Source organism: Neoarius graeffei, chromosome 13 (assembly GCF_027579695.1).
Source record: "Neoarius graeffei isolate fNeoGra1 chromosome 13, fNeoGra1.pri, whole genome shotgun sequence".
Classification (NCBI taxonomy): Eukaryota; Metazoa; Chordata; class Actinopteri; order Siluriformes; family Ariidae; genus Neoarius; species Neoarius graeffei.
Window position 1 is genome coordinate 50,213,989 of NC_083581.1, and position 19,127 is coordinate 50,233,115.

At 43.2% G+C, this 19,127-nt stretch overlaps 1 protein-coding gene across 1 annotated transcript in view; it reads right to left on the reverse strand.

Annotated features, from left to right (window-relative positions):
- cntn3a.2 (contactin 3a, tandem duplicate 2) overlaps window positions 1-19,127 on the reverse strand; it is a 145,682-nt gene that overhangs the window by 106,787 nt on the left and 19,768 nt on the right. The window contains exons 2-3 of the mRNA XM_060937972.1: window positions 6,446-6,569; window positions 3,803-3,938 (exon numbers count right to left, since the gene is read on the reverse strand). Of these exons, the coding sequence (XP_060793955.1) occupies window positions 3,803-3,938; window positions 6,446-6,500 (191 nt within the window). The 5' untranslated portion in view covers window positions 6,501-6,569. The remainder of the gene's footprint in view (window positions 1-3,802; window positions 3,939-6,445; window positions 6,570-19,127) is intronic.

A 19,127-nucleotide genomic window follows, 5' to 3' on the forward strand; every position in this document is an offset into this window, starting at 1 on the left:
GCGACCTCGGCTCCCGACAAAAGATTGGATCTAGGGCTGACTTTCAGTGGATCGCAGCAATGGAGCTGCTCTGCCACTCAAGACACCCCGGCCCAGAATCAGGGAAAAATACCGCGTGCTGACGTCATTAAGGTGCGACACGAGGAAATAAAATAAATTCAACAAATGTTTGGGTTTTTACTGAACAAACAAACAAATAAAATGAACGAGTGACTTAAAAAAAAGAATGTGGGCGTCTTTGTAAAAACTGTTTTGATTGGCTATTATAACAGAGGTAGCGCAGAGTACCTGGCTAACTGCAGGAAGCGGTTAGCTGCACAGCTAATGTAGCCATTGCAAACGCACTGATTTTAAAACACGGCAAAACGACTTAACAGTTATACACTTACTTGTTCGGTGTTTGTTGCTGATGCGGCAGGGATGCTTAGTACGGACCCAGGCTTCAGTGACAGTTGATGTGCAAAACCTGCCCTGTACTGTCCCAAGTTGAGGAAATATTCATCAGGAAAATGCTTCCGACAAACATACACCGTCTTAGGTAGACTCAACGGCGTATTATTGGAGTAAATAAAATTAAGCCACTGCGTCTTCAGGGGCTCTCCCGTCGGCAGTAAAAACAGACTCTTTTCTGTGTTGTCACATCCATCTACAGCGCAATTTCCATGTTTCGCTCGCTTAGGTGATGCCATGTTGTTGTGTCCTCTATGGTCTCCTCACTACAACTGGGCGGGCAATCCATACAGTGGGTGGGAATCCAGAGGGGGGGCGTGGGGATCATCTCCCTTGCTGACGTAGTAAAGGGAAGAGCTTATCAACGCGCCGTTTTGATGCGCCATTCTCAAATGTTGGGCATAGTTTGGTTTACACATTATGAAATTTCTAGCCACTGGGGTGACTTAAGAAGGTCAGAGGAACTCATTTTAACGTTAAAAAACCTCAGAAAGTGAAAATTTCATGCCATGGGACCTTTAACATAACCAAGGGAACTATAAAGCTCTAAGGAAAATATACAGTTTACACACACACACACACATACACACACACACACACACACACACACACACACACACATGCCTCTAGATGGCATATAATAAATAGTGTTAGTTTTCTCAGGTTTTGGAGTAGTTTAAATTTGCCTTGTTCAAAAATCATTCACCACTTTTGTCAATATATAGCCTAAATGCTACACAGAAGAAGAAAAAAACAGAAGATAAAGTGGTATATAAGAGACCATATATTAAAAAGTAAACCAAAACAAACCAAAACATTAAATGCTCAAAGGTAAGCAGAAAGAAAATGGGTTTTGAACCTCTGAAGTGGAAGCAGTACTACATTATTAAAAATTATTTTTCCTTAATACCTGTCTGTCTAGTCACCTATGAAGTTAAACAAATCTACTCAGACTATTTCTCAATTCTAGACATGTTAATTAAGATGGTGTAAAGTGACAAATCCGAATACTTGGCTCCAATAAATTCATCGAACAAATCCTTTGGTGAGAGTTGTCCAACTTCTGGTTATATTTCTAATTAGTTGAAATTCTACAGTTTTAAACACAGAAACTGAAGGACACCTAGCACCAACAGGTTTTAACTTTTCCTGGCTTTATTATGATATTAAACTACATTTCAGAAGTAACATCTCGATATACAACATATGGCCAAAGGTTTGCGGACACCTGACTATCACACCCATGTGATTTTTGAATATCTCATTTCATACTTACACTGTAAAACATTTCAGCCTTGTTTAGTTATGTCCACTTACTTTTTCTCTTTAACTCAATGAGCTCTGAAAAGTGTTTTAATTTGAATTAATCTGTGCAAGTTTTCAAAGGTTAGACTTGAATTACTTAGTTGTCTTGACTAGTTGAGACTTTTCCTGAGTTGAAACAAAGATAATCGTCAAATTGAGTTAACTTGCATTTTGAAGGCAGCAGGTGAACTTGTATTTCCAAGTTAAACCAATTTGAAATGTTTTACAGTGCTAGATGATTATCTTTGTTCCCCCTTTAGTGTAATAATAACCTTCTCTCTTCTGGGAAGGATTTCTACTACATTTTGGAGTGTGGCTGTTGGGATTCTGCCATAAGAACTTTAGTGAGGTCAGGCACTAATATCTAGTGAGGAGGCCTGGTGTGGTTGGGAAGCCATAGCCTAATGGTTACAGAAGCAGCTTTGGGACCAAAGGGTCATTGGTTTAATTCCAGCAGGAATGGCTGAAGTGCCCTTGATCAAGGTATCTAACCCCTGACTATTCCCCAGGCTGGTTTGAACTTTTCCTGGCTTTATTACTATATTAAACTGGATACAGTAATAATATATTAATATTATAAATATTAATATAAGTTTAATATAGTAATATATTACTATATTAAACTTGGGCGGCACGATGGTGTAGTAGTTAGTAATGTTGCCTCACAGCAAGAAGGTTCTGGTTTTGAGCTAAGTGGCCAACAGGGGCCTTTCTGTGTGGAGTTTGCATGTTCTCTCTGTGTCTGCGTGGGTTTCCTCTGGGTGCTCCGGTTTCCCCCACAGTCCAAAGACATGCAGGTTAGGTTAACATGGGGCAGCCTTGGGCCCTTGAGCAAGGCGCCTAACCCCCAACTGCTCCCTGGGCGCTGTAGCATAGCTTCCCACTGCTCTGGGTATGTGTGTGTGCTCATTGCTCATTTGTATGTGTTTACTGCTTCAGATGGGTTAAATGCAGAGGATGAATTTCACTGTGCTTGTGACAAATAAATGTTTCTTATTATTATTATTTTGGTTATGTTCTGGATAAGAGCATGTGCTAAATGCCTATAATGTAATGTAATGCAGTTGGCGTTCCAATTCACCCCAAAGGTGTTCAGTGGGGTTGAGGATACTCTAGTTCTTCCACTCCAACCATAGTAAATGCCTTCATGGACCTCCTTTGTGCACAGGGCACTGTCATGCTTGAGCAGGTTTGAGCCACTTAGTTCCAGTGAAGGGAAATTGTAATGCTACAGCATCCAAAGCCATTGTAGACAATTGTGTGTTTCCAACTTTGTGACAACAGTCTATGGAAGAATCATATATGGGCACAAATTTTGGCCATATAGTGTATATACTGTTAACTGCAGAATTAATAGTATCATTCACAAGAAGAAACAAATATTTCACACAATATTTAACAAAAAAAAGAAAAAAGCTGTCCATCCATGTATGCTGCTATGTATCAGTTTTTTCCTTTATTTTCCTTTTAACTCCATCTTTAGTTCATAGCTAGCATACAGTATTTCCGAGTAGCTTTCAATGTAGTGTTACACAAATAGACAATAATTTGTTCATAAAAGATACACATCTTGGACTCAGGGTTTAGCAAAATGCTGCAGGACACTAGTGGGTTAATCAATGTCATCTTAGTGCATTCATTAGATCATTCGATTCTACTGCCCATGACTCAGTACTGAATCAAACACTTCAGATGGTTTGAGATGAAGTCTCAAATAAACTGTCTCGAATCCATAATTCATACAGTAACTCCACAAAGCAGTAATGCATCAGAGCATAAATGACATCTTTTTCGAACTGAATCTTTTTAGCATATCCAATACACCAAAGATATTTCTATCTGACACAAGATTAGAGCATACAAAAGAGCTATTCAAATAAGAACTTAATAAGCTAAACTTCTGCAGTGATTTTTTTCTCTTTTTTTTCAATATGATGAATATAACCACATAGTTACATTTTTATTAAGTTGTATAAAGCTTTATGTGACACAAAGTGCAGAAAAAGCTCTGGTTTGATGCAGCGTGAAAGGAAAAGCAGCACTGTACCTGTACTGAGGAGCAGGGAAGCCTTTGGCATCACAGGTAAGCGTGACCTCTTCTTCCGGTAAACCAACAGGCACCATTAAATCACTGGGCTCCATCCGCCATTTTGGCCCGTGGAATGATTTATAATCCAAACAATCTACGGGAGGAGAGAAAACCAATAATGTTACCATCTACTAAGTAATATTTAATACAATTTTTACTTGTGTCCTATGTAAATGGTAAAATATATTACACAGACATTGCATAAATGTACTGTGGAGAACAACTCAGATCATGACAACACTGGTGATAAATGTGCATAGTAGGTTAAGTGTCTGAACAATAAGGTCTGACAAAGGTCATCACTTCTCCCTTTGAATCTCTGGTCTTTTTACTGTAATAAATCCCATTCATCTAAACAGCTACCACGGTACTGTTTTTGCCTCGGGTTTTGTGGGATCAACCATGCAGCAAGTCACCATGTTGCTCAATAGTGTATTAAGATTTACAATTAATCAAGTATGCAGGGGCCAGTCTACAAAAATACTTATGATGGTTATAACACACTTGTATCACTGTTTTTGGCCAACGGCGGACATAACTGGCTCCAGACTTAATGTTACACTCATTACGAGCACCATCAAGGCCTTTGCACACACGAACCAAAAGTTTGCAAGGAAAGAGTTCTACCCAAGGATATACTATGCTATTTCAACTTGCACATCAAATCCAAAAAAATTTAGTTCTTCAATAATGCATTTTGAGACCGTTTCTGCATTCAAATTTACTTCACAATTCAAAACATTTTATAATGATACGTAGATATAAAAGTTCCTGTCAGGCTTATCTATTGGTGTCAATATCTAGTATAGATCTATATTCTATATAGCATACATAACTGGATAAATGCCTACAAATGAATGCAATAATTTATAGTTATGCTTTTTTTGTGTTTCCTGTCTCTGTAGGGCATTCAAATGCTTCCAGATTCAAGCTAAACACCTGCAAAACGCGCGCGCGTGTGTGTGTACACCCTTCTGCCATACAATCCCATTCATTTACAAAACAACCATGTAATTGCTTCTTTTAGCCCGCAAAACAAAACTGGTTCTCAACCATACTCATTTGAGCAGCTAAAAATGACGTCTTTAGCTATTAGACTGAAAGAGATACAGTATATGCTGTTAGGTCAGTTTTCAAGAAAATAAAAACAGGAGCAAGAATGAAACTAAAATGATATTGAAAAGTGAAAATGGCATCATCTCAGCATACCGGTTTTAGACAAAATCTTCTCAGTCCCAAGTTTAGTGTAAAACATGTTGAGAAGTGTTTTTTAATAAATTGTACTTTTATAAGCTTAATTTTAAATGTAGATGGCCTTTTGAGTTCATAAAATTGGTGAAATTTAGTTCCCTCTGAAATTTGGTCAATGTGATATATGTTTATTTCTGTAATATGTAAAAAAAAAAAAAAAACAGGCCATTCTGTGGCTTTGAAGTTATTTGAGGGGATTCCCAAGCAAATAACATGTATGAAATCGCTCACTTCCCGCAGTTAAGCAGACAGAGGAAGTCTGTGTGTGCATGCCCACACTTTACCTTCTTCTTCATCTTTTGGGTTTTACAGCAGCTGACATCCAGTGTTGCATTACTGCCATCTACAGGTTTACCTTGACTGTGCACTGACAGTTATATCAGTCTGTCATTAAACGAACAGCTGAACAGATCGAGGTGCTCGCTGACCGCCGATATTTATTATTTTGGTCCTGCATTTCCTTTCCTTCGCAACATAACGCCTTTTCTTCTCACTTTCCGTTACTGTAGTCGGTTTTTCACGTTTCACTCACATCTTCCATTGTTCTCTCCTATTTCAAATTTGTATCCTACAATGCCTTGCACGAACAGAAAAGCCCACCATGTGATGCATAACAAGGGATCTTGAATTGGGTCATGGTGAAGCAAAAAAAAATAGAGAATTTAGGGCCATGTGGCCCTAAATTCTTTAATTGTTCTATAAAAAAAAAATTGGAATTCTGTGATTCAAATTCAGCAGCTTTTGGTCTCCTAAACAAAAATAATTGGGTGTCAGGGAAAATTATTTTTATGACCTACACTTGAAAAATCTGAAAGGCAGTATAACTTTAATCTTAAGTTTAATGAGTAAATAGGTACTGTACATCGTGTGTATGAGCCAATTATTTTATATCCTAGGTAGAGCATTTAAAAAAAAAAATAATAATAATAATAATAATAATAATAATATGCAATGGAAAAATCTCCTGCTAAATGTTTTCAATTCATCATTTGTACAAGTCACTGTTCAGGTTCTCTTTCACTCTGATCTATTAAGAACATTCTTGCATTGCAGTACATGAGGTAAAAGCAAGAAAATCCCAATATCAACTTAAATTGAGCAAACAGAAAACATTTTTAAGTTTAACACACTGTGATTCATTAAATAGTTTTACTGTTAAGGAGTCTATCCTGATAGGAGTTTCAGCTTAATCCTCTGCATTATAGAACAAAGTCTATAGAGGCTTTCCACCTATATAAGTCCCAATTTTCCCCTGCCCATAACATTCTATCGTTACAAGTTTATCTTTTATTGCCAAGCTGACAGTCACAGGACAGATTTCCCAAAAGTAAAATAGAACAGTTCATGTACCTGTAAGACACTCCATGACTGATAGCAGCAAAAACGGCTTCCATAATAACTTCATCTTCAGCTTCCAGAGGTGCAAAAGATTTCCAACATCCAGTAGGTTTGTTTGACCTGAGAAATGCTTGACCTAAAAAAAAAATAAATAAAATAAGGTGGTGTTTACGATAACCTGCCAGAATATATTCCATATATGATGTAAATGGTGTCGGTTGTGGGGGAGCGGTGTGTGTGTGTGTGTGTGTGTGTGTGTGTGTGTGAGAGAGAGAGGTCACTTGGAATGATAAGGTCATCTCAAGACAGCTGTTGTGGGATATTACATTCTTATTATATTCTGTAACAAAGGTGATCCAGTTCTTACCCCAACAAATCTTGCAAAGGCATACACATACACACACATTCACATGTACACTTAACTCAAACCTATATAATCCCCAGACAGTACAGGCTTAGTGAGACACTCTTTGAAGGTAAAATGTCAATTATATTATTACGTAACTCTCTAGAGTCTTCCTTAATCTTTCAAGTTTTAAAAATGGATTTATATACCCTAATCCACTGAACATACTCTATGAACACTTCACGTCATGTTTCTTCTAAAGCTAACAGTCCTAATGCTGAGTTAACAACTCTGAGCTATGGAAAGGCTGTGAGACTCATCATATCTATGTCTGCAAAGTAAACAGAAGACAGGAAATCCAAGTTACAGATTCAGTTATTAAAGGACTAAGCACAGATCAATTTACTTAAAGCTGCTGCAAAACATCTTGTAGACAGGTTATAACAGCGAGCTACAAACATGACTCTTTAGATATATACAGCACCCATCAAAAGTTTGGACATACCTTATAATTAGTGGTTTTTCTTTATTTTTATTAATTAAAAGTAGTGCTGTCAAAAATGTCACGTTATTAACGCATTAACTTGACTCAATTTTAACGGCGATAATTTTTTTATCGCGAGATTAACGCTCTGTGACATGATGCCACGCCCCGCACAGCCAGAGTCTTCTGCCCTCCCCCGAAGAGCCACGGTGCTCGGCTTTAGGTTTCGTTTTCCCATCGGCGGCTCCAGCCCCACTTTGCAGTGGCTGTGACAAGACGTGTTATGCTCTGCAATAAAAAAAAAAAAAAAAACATTGGTGCAACCAGTGTTCGAACTATGCCGATATTTTCGGGGGGTCCCTTTTTTTTCCTTTGGGGGGGTGCTTGCGCTTGTCTCAGAGCGCGGCTCTCCATCGCGCGCTCACTTCGGATATGCAAATGCTTCCCGTTACACACGATTGCTATGTCAATAAACATCATTTTGCCAATATTTTAGAGACCCCCCAACATTTCCCAAATCATGTTTTCAAGGGATCTCGGATCCCCCGAGTACCCCCGTAGTTCGAACGGTGAGCAAGCGCATTCACTTTTTTATGCTGATAAGAGAATTACAATGGTTTTTCATGTGACAAAAATGTGCGATTAAATTGCGATTAATCGCGAGTTAACTATGACAGTCGCGACATTAATTCCGATTAAATATTTTAATCGCTTGACAGCACTAATTAAAAGTTAATTCATGTCTTAAAGTAATGATGGATGTCATTTCTCTTTACTTAGTTGAGCGGTTCTGGACATAATATAGATTACTACTGTTGTAGAATAGGGCTATTCACTGTATTTTTATGATTTACTATTTACTGTTTGGGCGGCATGGTGGTGTAGTGGTTAGCACTGTCGCCTCACAGCAAGAAGGTCCTGGGTTCGAGCCCAGCTGCCGGCGAGGGCCTTTCTGTGTGGAGTTTGCATGTTCTTCCCATGTCTGCGTGAGTTTCCTCCGGGTGCTCCGGTTTCCCCCACAGTCCAAAGACATGCAGGTTAGGTTAATTGGTGGCTCTAAATTGACTGTAGGTGTGAATGGTTGTTTGTCTCTATGTGTCGGCCCTGCGATAACCTGGAGACTTGTCCAGGGTGTACCCCACCTCTTGCCCACAGTCAGCTGGGATAGGCTCCAGCTTGCCTGCGACCCTGAAGGACAGGATAAGTGGCTATAGATAATGGATGGATGGATGTTTGATCTCAAACATATTAAGACAGCAAGAAATTGCACTAATTAACTTTTGACGAGGCACTCCTGTTAATTGAAAAGCTTTTCAAGTGACTACCTCATGAAGCTGGTGAAGATAATGCCAATAGTGTGCAAAGCATCATCAAGGTAAATGGTGGCTACTTTGAAAAATCTAAAACATGAAACTGTGGCAGTGGGGGCGTGGTCAAGCGTTGGTCTGTGACCGGAAGGCGGAGTCAGGGAAGGTAAGTGGCAGAATCACTGCACCTGATGTCAGTTAACCTGTGTTTGTGTGTCTTCCCCAGTGACCGCACCCTATATAAGGAGAGAGAGAGCAGAGGAAGGGAGCTCTCTCCCCAACCAGATGACTGATGTGTGTGCGCGCGTGTCTGTGTGGCTGGGAGATTGTGATATCACTGAAAAGTGTCAAAATAAAGAGTTTTGGAAACTCAGTTCTGGCCTGCCGTACTTCTGTGCTCCACCCACCCACTCAAAGTGTTACAGTGGTGCTGAAACCCGGGAAGGAGAACAGAGGAGAACAGCCCCATGGAGTCCTCCCCCTTTGTGGACCTGATCCACACCCTCACCATGGCCCAACAGAGCCAGCACCAGGCACTGGTCGCCCTCCGAAAGGAGCAAGAGCAAAGGTTCGAGAACCTGGTGCTGGCGCAACAGGAAGATCGTCAGGCGTTCCGGCACCTCCTCGTGTCGGCGGGGTCCACCACCTCCACCACTGCGGGCCCTCCCCACCTCACCCTAACGAAGATGGGCCCGCAAGATGACCCCAAGGCCTTCCTAGTGCTCTTCGAGCAAGCAGCAGAGGCCTGGGGCTGGCCGGTGGAACAGCGCGCGACGCGCCTCCTCCCCCTGCTAACGGGCGAGGCGCAGCTGGCCGCGCTACAGCTCCCCACCGACAGCCAGTTGGTCTACGCAGACCTGCGCCGGGCCGTCCTCCAGCGTGTGGGGCACACCCCAGAACAACAACGCCAGCACTTCCGCGCTCTATGCCTAGAGGAGGTCGGCCGGCCATTCGCGTTTGGCCAGCAATGCCGGGACGCCTGCCGGCGGTGGCTGAGGGCTGACAACCGCGATGCCGAGGGAATCGTCGATCTGGTGGTACTGGAGCAGTTCATCGCATGACTTCCTGAAGGGACCGCGGAGTGGGTCCAGTGCCACCGCCCGGTGTCACTGGATCAGGCCATCGAGCTGGCGGAGGACCATTTGGCAGCTGTTCCAATGGCAGGACAGCATATCTCCTCTTCTCCTCTCTCTCCCCCCCTCCCCTTCTGTTCCTCGTCCTTGCCCCATTCCCCCACCGCGGAGGCGGGGGCCGGCTCCACCCCAGCCGGCCCGCTGCACCCGCTGTGCCCTCCTGTTTCCCGCTTCTGTGTCTGTCTCTCACCCCCTTCAGGTGAGTGAGCCCCAGAGCGCCGGTGCAGAGAAAGAGCCCGGGCCGGTTTGCTGGTGCTGCGGGGAGCCGGGGCACCTCCAGCATCAGTGCTCAGCAATGGAGGTGGGCGTGGTGGTCCGGATCCCCAACGCGCCAGGGACCGCCCTCGATTGGGCCGGAGCATATCGCATACCGGTGAGTGTCCAAGGGGATACGTATCAGGCTTTGGTGGACTCCGGCTGTAATTAGACCTCAATCCACCAAAACCTGGTGCAAGACGAGGCACTGGGGGGAGCACAATTGGTGAAGGTGTTGTGTGTGCATGGGGATGTTCACAACTACCCTTTAGTGTCGGTCCACATTCTATTTTGAGGGGAGAAATCTAGTGTAAAGATGGCGGTTAATCCTCGCCTTACCCACTCGATAATTTTGGGGACTGATTGGCTGGGATTTCGGGAGTTAATGACTCATTTATTGAAGAGTGGGTCCTGCCATAGTTCAGCCGGGGAAGGTCCTGGTGTGGCATTGGCGGGAGCAGCTGTCACAGAGCCGTCTACGTCATCACCGCATCAGAGTGAGGAGCAGCATGCTCCTCCTCCCTCTCTCGGGGAATCACTTGTAGATTTCCCATTAGAGCAGTCGCGAGACGAGACTCTGCGGCATGCGTTTGACCAAGTGAGAGTAATCAATGGTCAAACGCTCCAGCCAAACGCCACCCTGTCCTTCCTCTATTTCTCCATTATGAAGGATAGATTATACTGAGTGACGCAGAACACTCAGACTAAGGAGCCGATTACACAACTTTTAATCGGTAAACTTTTAATTGGTATTCCAGGTGGCTCACTTTAATCCCATGGCTGGACACTTGGGGCAGGATAAGACACTAGCCCGAATAATGGCCTGGTTCTAATGGCCAGGGATTCACGGCGATGTCCATAGGTGGTGTAAGGCATGCCGCAAATGCCAGTTAATAAATCCAGCGGCCATTCCAAAAGCGCCTTTGTGCCCTCTACCATTAATTGAGACCCCGTTCGAAAGAGTTGGGATGGATCTCATCGGGCCATTAGATCGGTCAACACGAGGGTATCGCTTTATTTTAGTTCTGGTGGACTATGCAATGCGATACCCGGAAGCAGTGCCTTTCCGCAATATCTCAGCACGTAGTATTGTGGAAGCACTCTTCTACGTCATCTCCCGAGTCGGAATCCCCAAAGAGATTCTGACTAATCAAGGCATTTCATTTATGTCACGCACACTGTGCGAACTGTATGGGTTACTGGGAATTAAGCCGATCCACACCAGTGTTTATCACCCACAAACGGATGGTTTAGTCAAACGGTTCAATCACACCCTCAAGAATATAATTAAAAAGTTTGTACGCGAGGATGCACGCAATTGGGATAAATGGCTCGAACCCCTGTTATTCACAGTGCGAGAGGTCCCACAAGCCTCCACGGGGTTCTCCCCGTTCGAATTATTATATGGGCGTAAGCCGTGCGGCATCCTAGATGTACTGCGGGAAAATTGGGAGGAGGGACCTTCATCGAGCAAAATTGAAATTCAATACGTTATTGACCTGCGCGCAAAACTCCACACACTCACACACCTAACCCAGGAGAATTTGCGGCAGGCCCAAGAACAGCAAATCCGCCTGTACGACAGGGGTACGCGCCTTAGGGAGTTCGCACCAGGAGATAAAGTACTCGTACTGTTGCCTACATTGAGCTCCAAATTGATTGCCAAGTGGCAAGGACCCTTTGAGGTCACACGGCGAGTTGGGGACATTGACTATGAGGTGAGGCAAATGGACAGGGGTGGGGTGCTACAGATGCTCAAACTCTGGAACAAGGAGGTCCCCGTGGTGTTGGTGTCGTTGGTTCCGGAGAAGGCGGAGCTGGGGCTGGAGGTTCAAAAGGGAACATTGACATCGCTTACCTCTCCGGTCCCCTGTGGAGACCACCTCTCCCCGACCCAAGTCACGGAGGTTGCCCAGTTGCAGACCGAATTTTCAGACGTGTTCTCGCCCCTGCCCGGCCTCACCCGCCTCATAGAACACCACATTGAGATGCCCCCGAGGGTGGTAGTGCGCAGCTGCCCTTACAGACTGCCCAAACACAAGAAAAAGGTGGTTCGGGAAGAACTCGAGGCCATGCTTGAAATGGGCATCGTCGAGGAGTCCCACAGTGACTGGAGTAGCCCGGTGGTCTTGGTACCCAAGGCCAACGGGTCAGTCTGGTTCTGTGTGGACTATAGAAAAGTCAACGCGGTGTCTAAATTCGATGCGTACCCAATGCCTCGTATTGACGAGTTGCTGGATCAACTAGGCACGGCTCGCTTTTATTCGACACTGGATTTGACAAAGGGTTATTGGCAGATCCCCTTGACTCCACTATCCTGAGAAAAAACGGCCTTTTCTACACCGTTTGGCTTACACCAATTTGTCACACTTCCTTTTGGGCTGTTTGGGGCGCCCGCTACTTTCCAGTGGCTTATGGACAGGGTCCTCCGCCCCCACGCCACCTATGCGGCCGCATACTTAGATGACATTATAATCTATAGTAACGACTGGCCGTGGCATCTGCAACACCTGAGAGCCGTCCTTGGGTCGCTGAGGCGAGCGGGTCTCACAGCCAACCCGAAGAAGTGTACGATTGGGTGGGTGGAAGTATGGTATCTGGGCTTCCACTTGGGCAATGGGCAGGTGCGTCCCCAAATTAATAAGACAGCAGCGATTGCGGCCTGCCCGAGGCCCAAGACCAAAAAGGGGGTGAGACAGTTCCTGGAGCTGGCTGGCTACTATCGTAGGTTTATTCCTAATTATTCGGACGTCACCAGCCCGCTGACTGATCTCACTAAAAAGGGGGCACCAGATCCGGTCCAGTGGACGGAGCAATGCCAGTGGGCTTTATCTGAGGTGAAGGCTGCACTGTGCAGGGGGCCACTGTTACACTCCCCTGACTTTTCTCTCCCCTTTATGTTGCAGACGGATGTGTCGGACAGAGGGCTGGGGGCTGTTCTGTCCCAGGAGGTGGAGGGGGAGGATCGCCTCGTGCTGTACATCAGCAGAAAGCTGTCGGTGTGTGAGGGGCACTATAGCACGATAGAGAAGGAGTGCCTAGCCATCAAGTGGGTGGTCCTTGCCCTCCGCTACTACCTGCTGGGGCACCCTTTCACCCTCTGGTCGGACCACGCGCCCCTCCAGTGGCTCCACCGCATGAAGGATGCCAACGCGCGGATCACCCGTTGGTATCTGGCACTCCAGCCCTTTAACTTCAAGGTGGTCCATAGGCTGGGGGCGCAGATGGTCGTGGCGGACTTCCTCTCCCATCAAGGGGGGAGTCGGCTGCAGGCCGGATGGCTGCCCGGCCTGAGTTGGGCGGTGGGGGTATGTGGCACCGGGGGCGTGGTCAAGCATCGGTCTGTGACCGGAGGGCGGAGTCAGGGAAGGTAAGTGGCAGAATCACTGCACCTGATGTCAGTTAACCTGTGTTTGTGTGTCTTTCCCAGTGACCACGCCCTATATAAGGAGAGAGAGAGCAGAGGAAGGGAGCTCTCTCCCCAACCAGACGACTGATGTGTGTGCGCGTGTCTGTGTGGCTGGGAGATTGTGATAGCACTGAAAAGTGTCAAAATAAAGAGTTTTGGAAACTCAGTTCTGGCCTGCCGTACTTCTGTGCTCCACCCACCCGCTCAAAGCATTACAGAAACATATTTTGTTTTTTAACATCTTTTTTGTTTACCACATAATTCCATATATGTTCCAGATGTTATTTCATAGTTTTCATATCTTCAGTATTGTTCTCCAATGTAGAAAATAGTCAAAATACAGAAAAACCTATGAATGAGTAGGGGTGTACAAACTTTTGACGGGTACTGTATATAGTTACATATAACTTTACATTTATAAACACAGATAAATGATGCAATCAAATAGGTTTATCTTTCCTGAAAGTATCTCACTAGCTGTGTTATTTCTTTAACTCTGTGTTTCTCAGTCCTGGTCCTGGAGTACCACTGTCCAGCATATTTTGGTGCGTTCTCTGCTCACAGCTCACCTGATTCACCCAGTCAGTTAATGAACAAGTTTGACTGGATGAGACAGAAGAGGAAAAACACCACAGTGTGCAATGTGATGCTACTTCAGAATGAGAATTGAGAAAGTCTACTTTAATTTATGAGCAATGCGCTGTGTATGCACAATTTAGATGTGTAAATTTATGCAAATGCTTGAATGATATATTTCACCATCAGTTATTTGTCAAGTTCAGCATTTCAACAATGCCAGCATTAGTTAAAAAAACCCTCTTCCATATTATATTTATTCTTTACAATGCTTCTTAACTCGTGCTGGAAGAACCATGCAGCAGAGTATTTATTCTCCCCTGAGTGCCCTCTGAGACACATGGCAATGCAGATACTTGATCAGCTAATAAATCATCTAGGATCATGAATGTCAAGTGGCACAATTCATTCATTTTCTATACTGCTTATCCATTGCAGGTTGTGGGTCAGCTGGAGCCAATCACAGCAAACACTGGGAGAGGGGTGGGGTATACCCTGGACAGGTTGTTGACCTCATCCACATGTGGGAGGAAACAAGAGCACCTGGAGGAACCTCACGTAGGCACAAAGACAACATGCAAACTCCACACAGAAAGGCTCCGGTTGATCAGCAGTTTTGAACCCAGAACCCTGTTTGCTGTGAGGAGACAATGCTAACCACTGCAACACCGTGCCACCAAAAAGACAAAATTACTATCCTTAATTCCAGATATTGTTCCCAGCGCTGCACGTAGCAGTGCTTCAACTTGAGATATATTCTGCATTGGGCAACACTTTAAATGACAAAAAATGTTTGCGGTCAATAACATGAAAAAAAACCCCAACCCTACTCACATGCAAGGAAAAAAAAAATCACATTTACAAATTATAATCTATCTATCTATCTATCTATCTATCTATCTATCTATCTATCTATCTATCTATCTATCTATCTCGCTCTCTATTTATCCATCTCTCTATCTATCTACCTTCCAGTAGAAGGCAACAGGAAACCACTACTGTAATGTTCCCTAGATAGTTTGATGGCTGAAGCCGTCAGAGCGGCCACGTCACTGTAGTGATATGCCAGAATGGATGGATGGATCTATCTACCTATCTTTATGAAATTCATATCTATAATTTGCTTCTACGTAGACTTGCGATTATTGCACAAATGTGCAAATTTTTCAGTTGTTGGACTGCACAAATGTGATTACTTCCCAAGAAGCAGGATACAAATAAATATGAAAATACATAAATATTATACACAATGATGAAACATTTCCATTCAACAGCTGGAAAAACAACCGATAAAATAATTAATGAAAATAACTATTTTATAATAATTCCGTTCTGTTTTCTTTAAAACAAACACAGCAGAATTGTTGATACCCCTGAAGAATTGGTCCATTATCCAAAAACAAACAAACAAACAAACAAACAAACAAACAAACAAACAAAGACTAGTACAAGATCCACAAACACGTGTCTCGAACTTTGACAAGCTTTAAAGAACCTCACTGTTTCACCAAATATTAATTGTGGCAAAGTCTGAAACCAGTGCACTGAAGAGAAACAACCTTGCCTTCTGAAGAAATAAACATTATTCAAGCCAAAAATACCACTCACTGCATATGTTATTCATTTTTGTTCATTTTCCCAGTAGGTGTCAATAATTCTGGAGTTGACTGCAAATTACCTGAAGGCAAGACAAGTCATAATATTTTCTACATGTTTGTCGCATAAACTAACATTAAGAAAAAAAAGTCAAAACAAGACACACTGTGGAAGTTTCGTCAAATTTCATCATCTACATCTGTCTTTTCTAGCTGGATAATCTGCATTAAAACAATGAAAGTATGAAAAATGATGAAATACATTATCAGTGTTTCCTGGATATATATTAACTTTTGGAAGCAAATCAAGCTTCCTTTTGCATTAATCAACTGTCTTTGTCTGCTTTTTTCTGAACATAAGATTGCCATACACAATAATTTACTAATAACCTTTAAAAATGAATGTATATGCAAGAGAAGCAAATCATTGCTTCAGAACACACACACACACAATTTTGTTGGACAGCGCTTTGGTATTGACTGCATCATTTGGAAAAGCAGCCACTTGAATAAATAACAAGGCCTAGCTGCAAAACCAAACACGCTGCTTATGAACGTTACATTCTGATTTCAGGTCAAGTAAAAAAGGACATAACAATAACTTGGAGGAGGTAATTTGTTGAATCTTCAGCAGGAATATGACAATATGAACAAATTTCATGGTCTGAATACTGTACAATACTATAATACCTTACCTTACATTTACATTTTCTGCAGCAAAAATTGTTTCAAGACTTTCTGTTTAGTTGTATAACGTCTCTGGAAACATGTATTTCCTGCAGGTAAATATCCCTGTAATGTTCCTGGAAAGAGTTCAGATTAAATGAATGTCAGTTTAAATTTTAAAATTATGTATTAACTATATATATACCGTAGTACTGTGTAAAAGTCTTAAGCACCCTATTTTTGTATTTTCATAAAAACTTTGTTATAGATTTATATTTTATGACTTCTACATTATTGAGTCAGTACAAAAACATGTTAGAGCTCCAAACATTCATTTTCCAGCACAAAATTAAAAGTTACAGAAAAAAAAATGTTTCTACATGAGCAGCATATTACATAAGAGACCACTTTTCAGATTAAAACATAATGAAGGCTACTGAGTTTTGGTGCAAAATTAAGAAGCGCATGTGACAGTCAAAGTGTCCAGAAGAACTGTGGCTGGCTCTGTAAGACGCTCAGTAAAACCTACAGCTCATTTCCTTATAAAACTGCACTTGTACCCGAAACTACTTTTTTTTTTAAAGCAAAGGGTCATCTCACAGCCTCTCGCCCATAGTCAGCTAGAATAGGCTCCAGCTTGCCTGCAACCCTGTAGAACAGGATAAGCGGCTAGAGATAATGGATAGATGGATGGATGGATGGATGGATGGATGGATGGATGGATGGATGGTCATCTCACACCAAATATTGACTTTGTTTCATTTATTATGGCTTACTGCTGTTTACAGTATTTTTTCAATGTTGAAACGTTTCTTTTTATTATTTTTAAGCCATTTTTGTTCAAACAGCATTTCTTTACATGTGCCTAAGACTTTTGCACAGTACTGTACATGAAATGTGTCCTAAAATATTACATTTAAGTAGTAAACAATTTCCAATAGGCAATTAACTTTTTGGTCATGTCTTTTTGTGATTTATTAGGAATCAAGTGCAGGTTCCAAAACTACATCATTTATGAATTATGAACATGATGTACTGGGTACATGCACTGATTTTTTAAAATTCTGCCTAATTGTCGGAAACAATAATAAAATAATTTTTATAAAATGACTGATTATGGGGGCGGCACGGTGGTGTAGTGGTTAGCGCTGTCGCCTCACAGCAAGAAGGTCCTGGGTTCGAGCCCCGGGGCCGGCGAGGGCCTTTCTGTGCGGAGTTTGCATGTTCTCCCCGTGTCAGCGTGGGTTTCCTCCGGGTGCTCCGGTTTCCCCCACAGTCCAAAGACATGCAGGTTAGGTTAACTGGTGACTCTAAATTGACCGTAGGTGTGAATGTGAGTGTGAATGGTTGTCTGTGTCTATGTGTCAGCCCTGTGATGACCTGGCGACTTGTCCAGGGTGTACCCCGCCTTTCGCCCGTAGTCAGCTGGGATAGGCTCCAGCTTGCCTGCGACCCTGTAGAAGGATAAAGCGGCTAGAGATAATGAGATGAGATGAAAAAATAGGAATGTGAATTTAGCCCTGCGATAACCTGGCGACTTGTCCAGGGTGTACCCCGCCTCTCGCCCATAGTCAGTTGGGATAGGCTCCAGCTTGCCTGCAACCCTGTAGAACACGATAAGCGGCTACAGATAATGGATGGATGGACGGATGGATGGCTGGAATGTGAATTTAAAAAATTAATATTGAATGGATTAGGATTGGGGCAGACAATATGAACTGGTATTTGTATCCGTACTTTTCACCATCCTGGCAATAAAAATATGAAATCATGATGCTCATCATCATCGTCATATCCCTCCATCCATCCATCCATCCATCCATCCATCCATCCATCCATTATCTGCAGTCGCTTATCCTTTACAGGGTCACAAGCAAGCTGGAGCCTATCCCAACTGACTATGGGCGAAAGGCGGGGTACACCCTGGACAAGTCGCCAGGTCATCGCAGGGCTGAAACAGAGACAAACAACCATTCACACTCACATTCACACCTACGGTCAATTTAGAGCCACCAGTTAGCCTAACCTGCATGCCTTTGGACTGTGGGGGAAACCAGAGCACCCGGAGGAAACCCACACAGACACAGGGAGAACATGCAAACTCCACACAGAAAGGCCCTCACCGGCCGCTGGGCTCGAACCCAGGATCTCCTTGCTGTGAGGCGACAGTACTAACCACTACACCACCGTGCCGCCCCGAAACGTCATAGTTAGCAGCAAATTGTGAGTGTCCCTTTAAGGGCCTATCATTAGAGGCAATTCATTTATGTCATTGATACCATGAGAAATTCCAAGCAACACAGGTAAAAACACCTTCCCATCTGTGAAACATGGGGGTGGCAGCATCATGTTGTGGGAAGTATTTTGCTCAAAAAGGGACTGCTGCTACTCAGAAAACAAATAGCATCATGAGGAAGGAGGAATATCTGGAAATTCTAAAGCAAAACCTCAAGACATCAGCCAGAAAATTAAAACTTTGTAGCAACTGGGTCTTCCAGCAATACACTGATCCTAAGCATACCTCAAAAACTGGAACAAAAAGTATTGGAGTGGCTATCATAAAGCCTTGACCTGAATCCCAAACCCTGTTGATGGGACTGAAAACATGTCTGAACAAGGAGGTTCACAAACCTGAGTTAATTTATGCCAGTTCTGTCAGGAGGTATGAGCAAAAATTCTAGCAAAGGATTGTGAGACGCTTGTGGAAGGCTGTCATGTGTTCGATTCAAGTTAACAATTAAACTTTTGACCCACTGAAAATCTGCTATGGAAAATAAAAGCTGAAATAAATCTTTATTATCTCATCTTATTATCTCTCGCCGCTTTATCCTGTTCTACAGGGTCGCAGGCAAGCTGGAGCCTATCCCAGCTGACTACAGGCGAAAGGCAGGGTACACCCTGGACAAGTCGCCAGGTCATCACA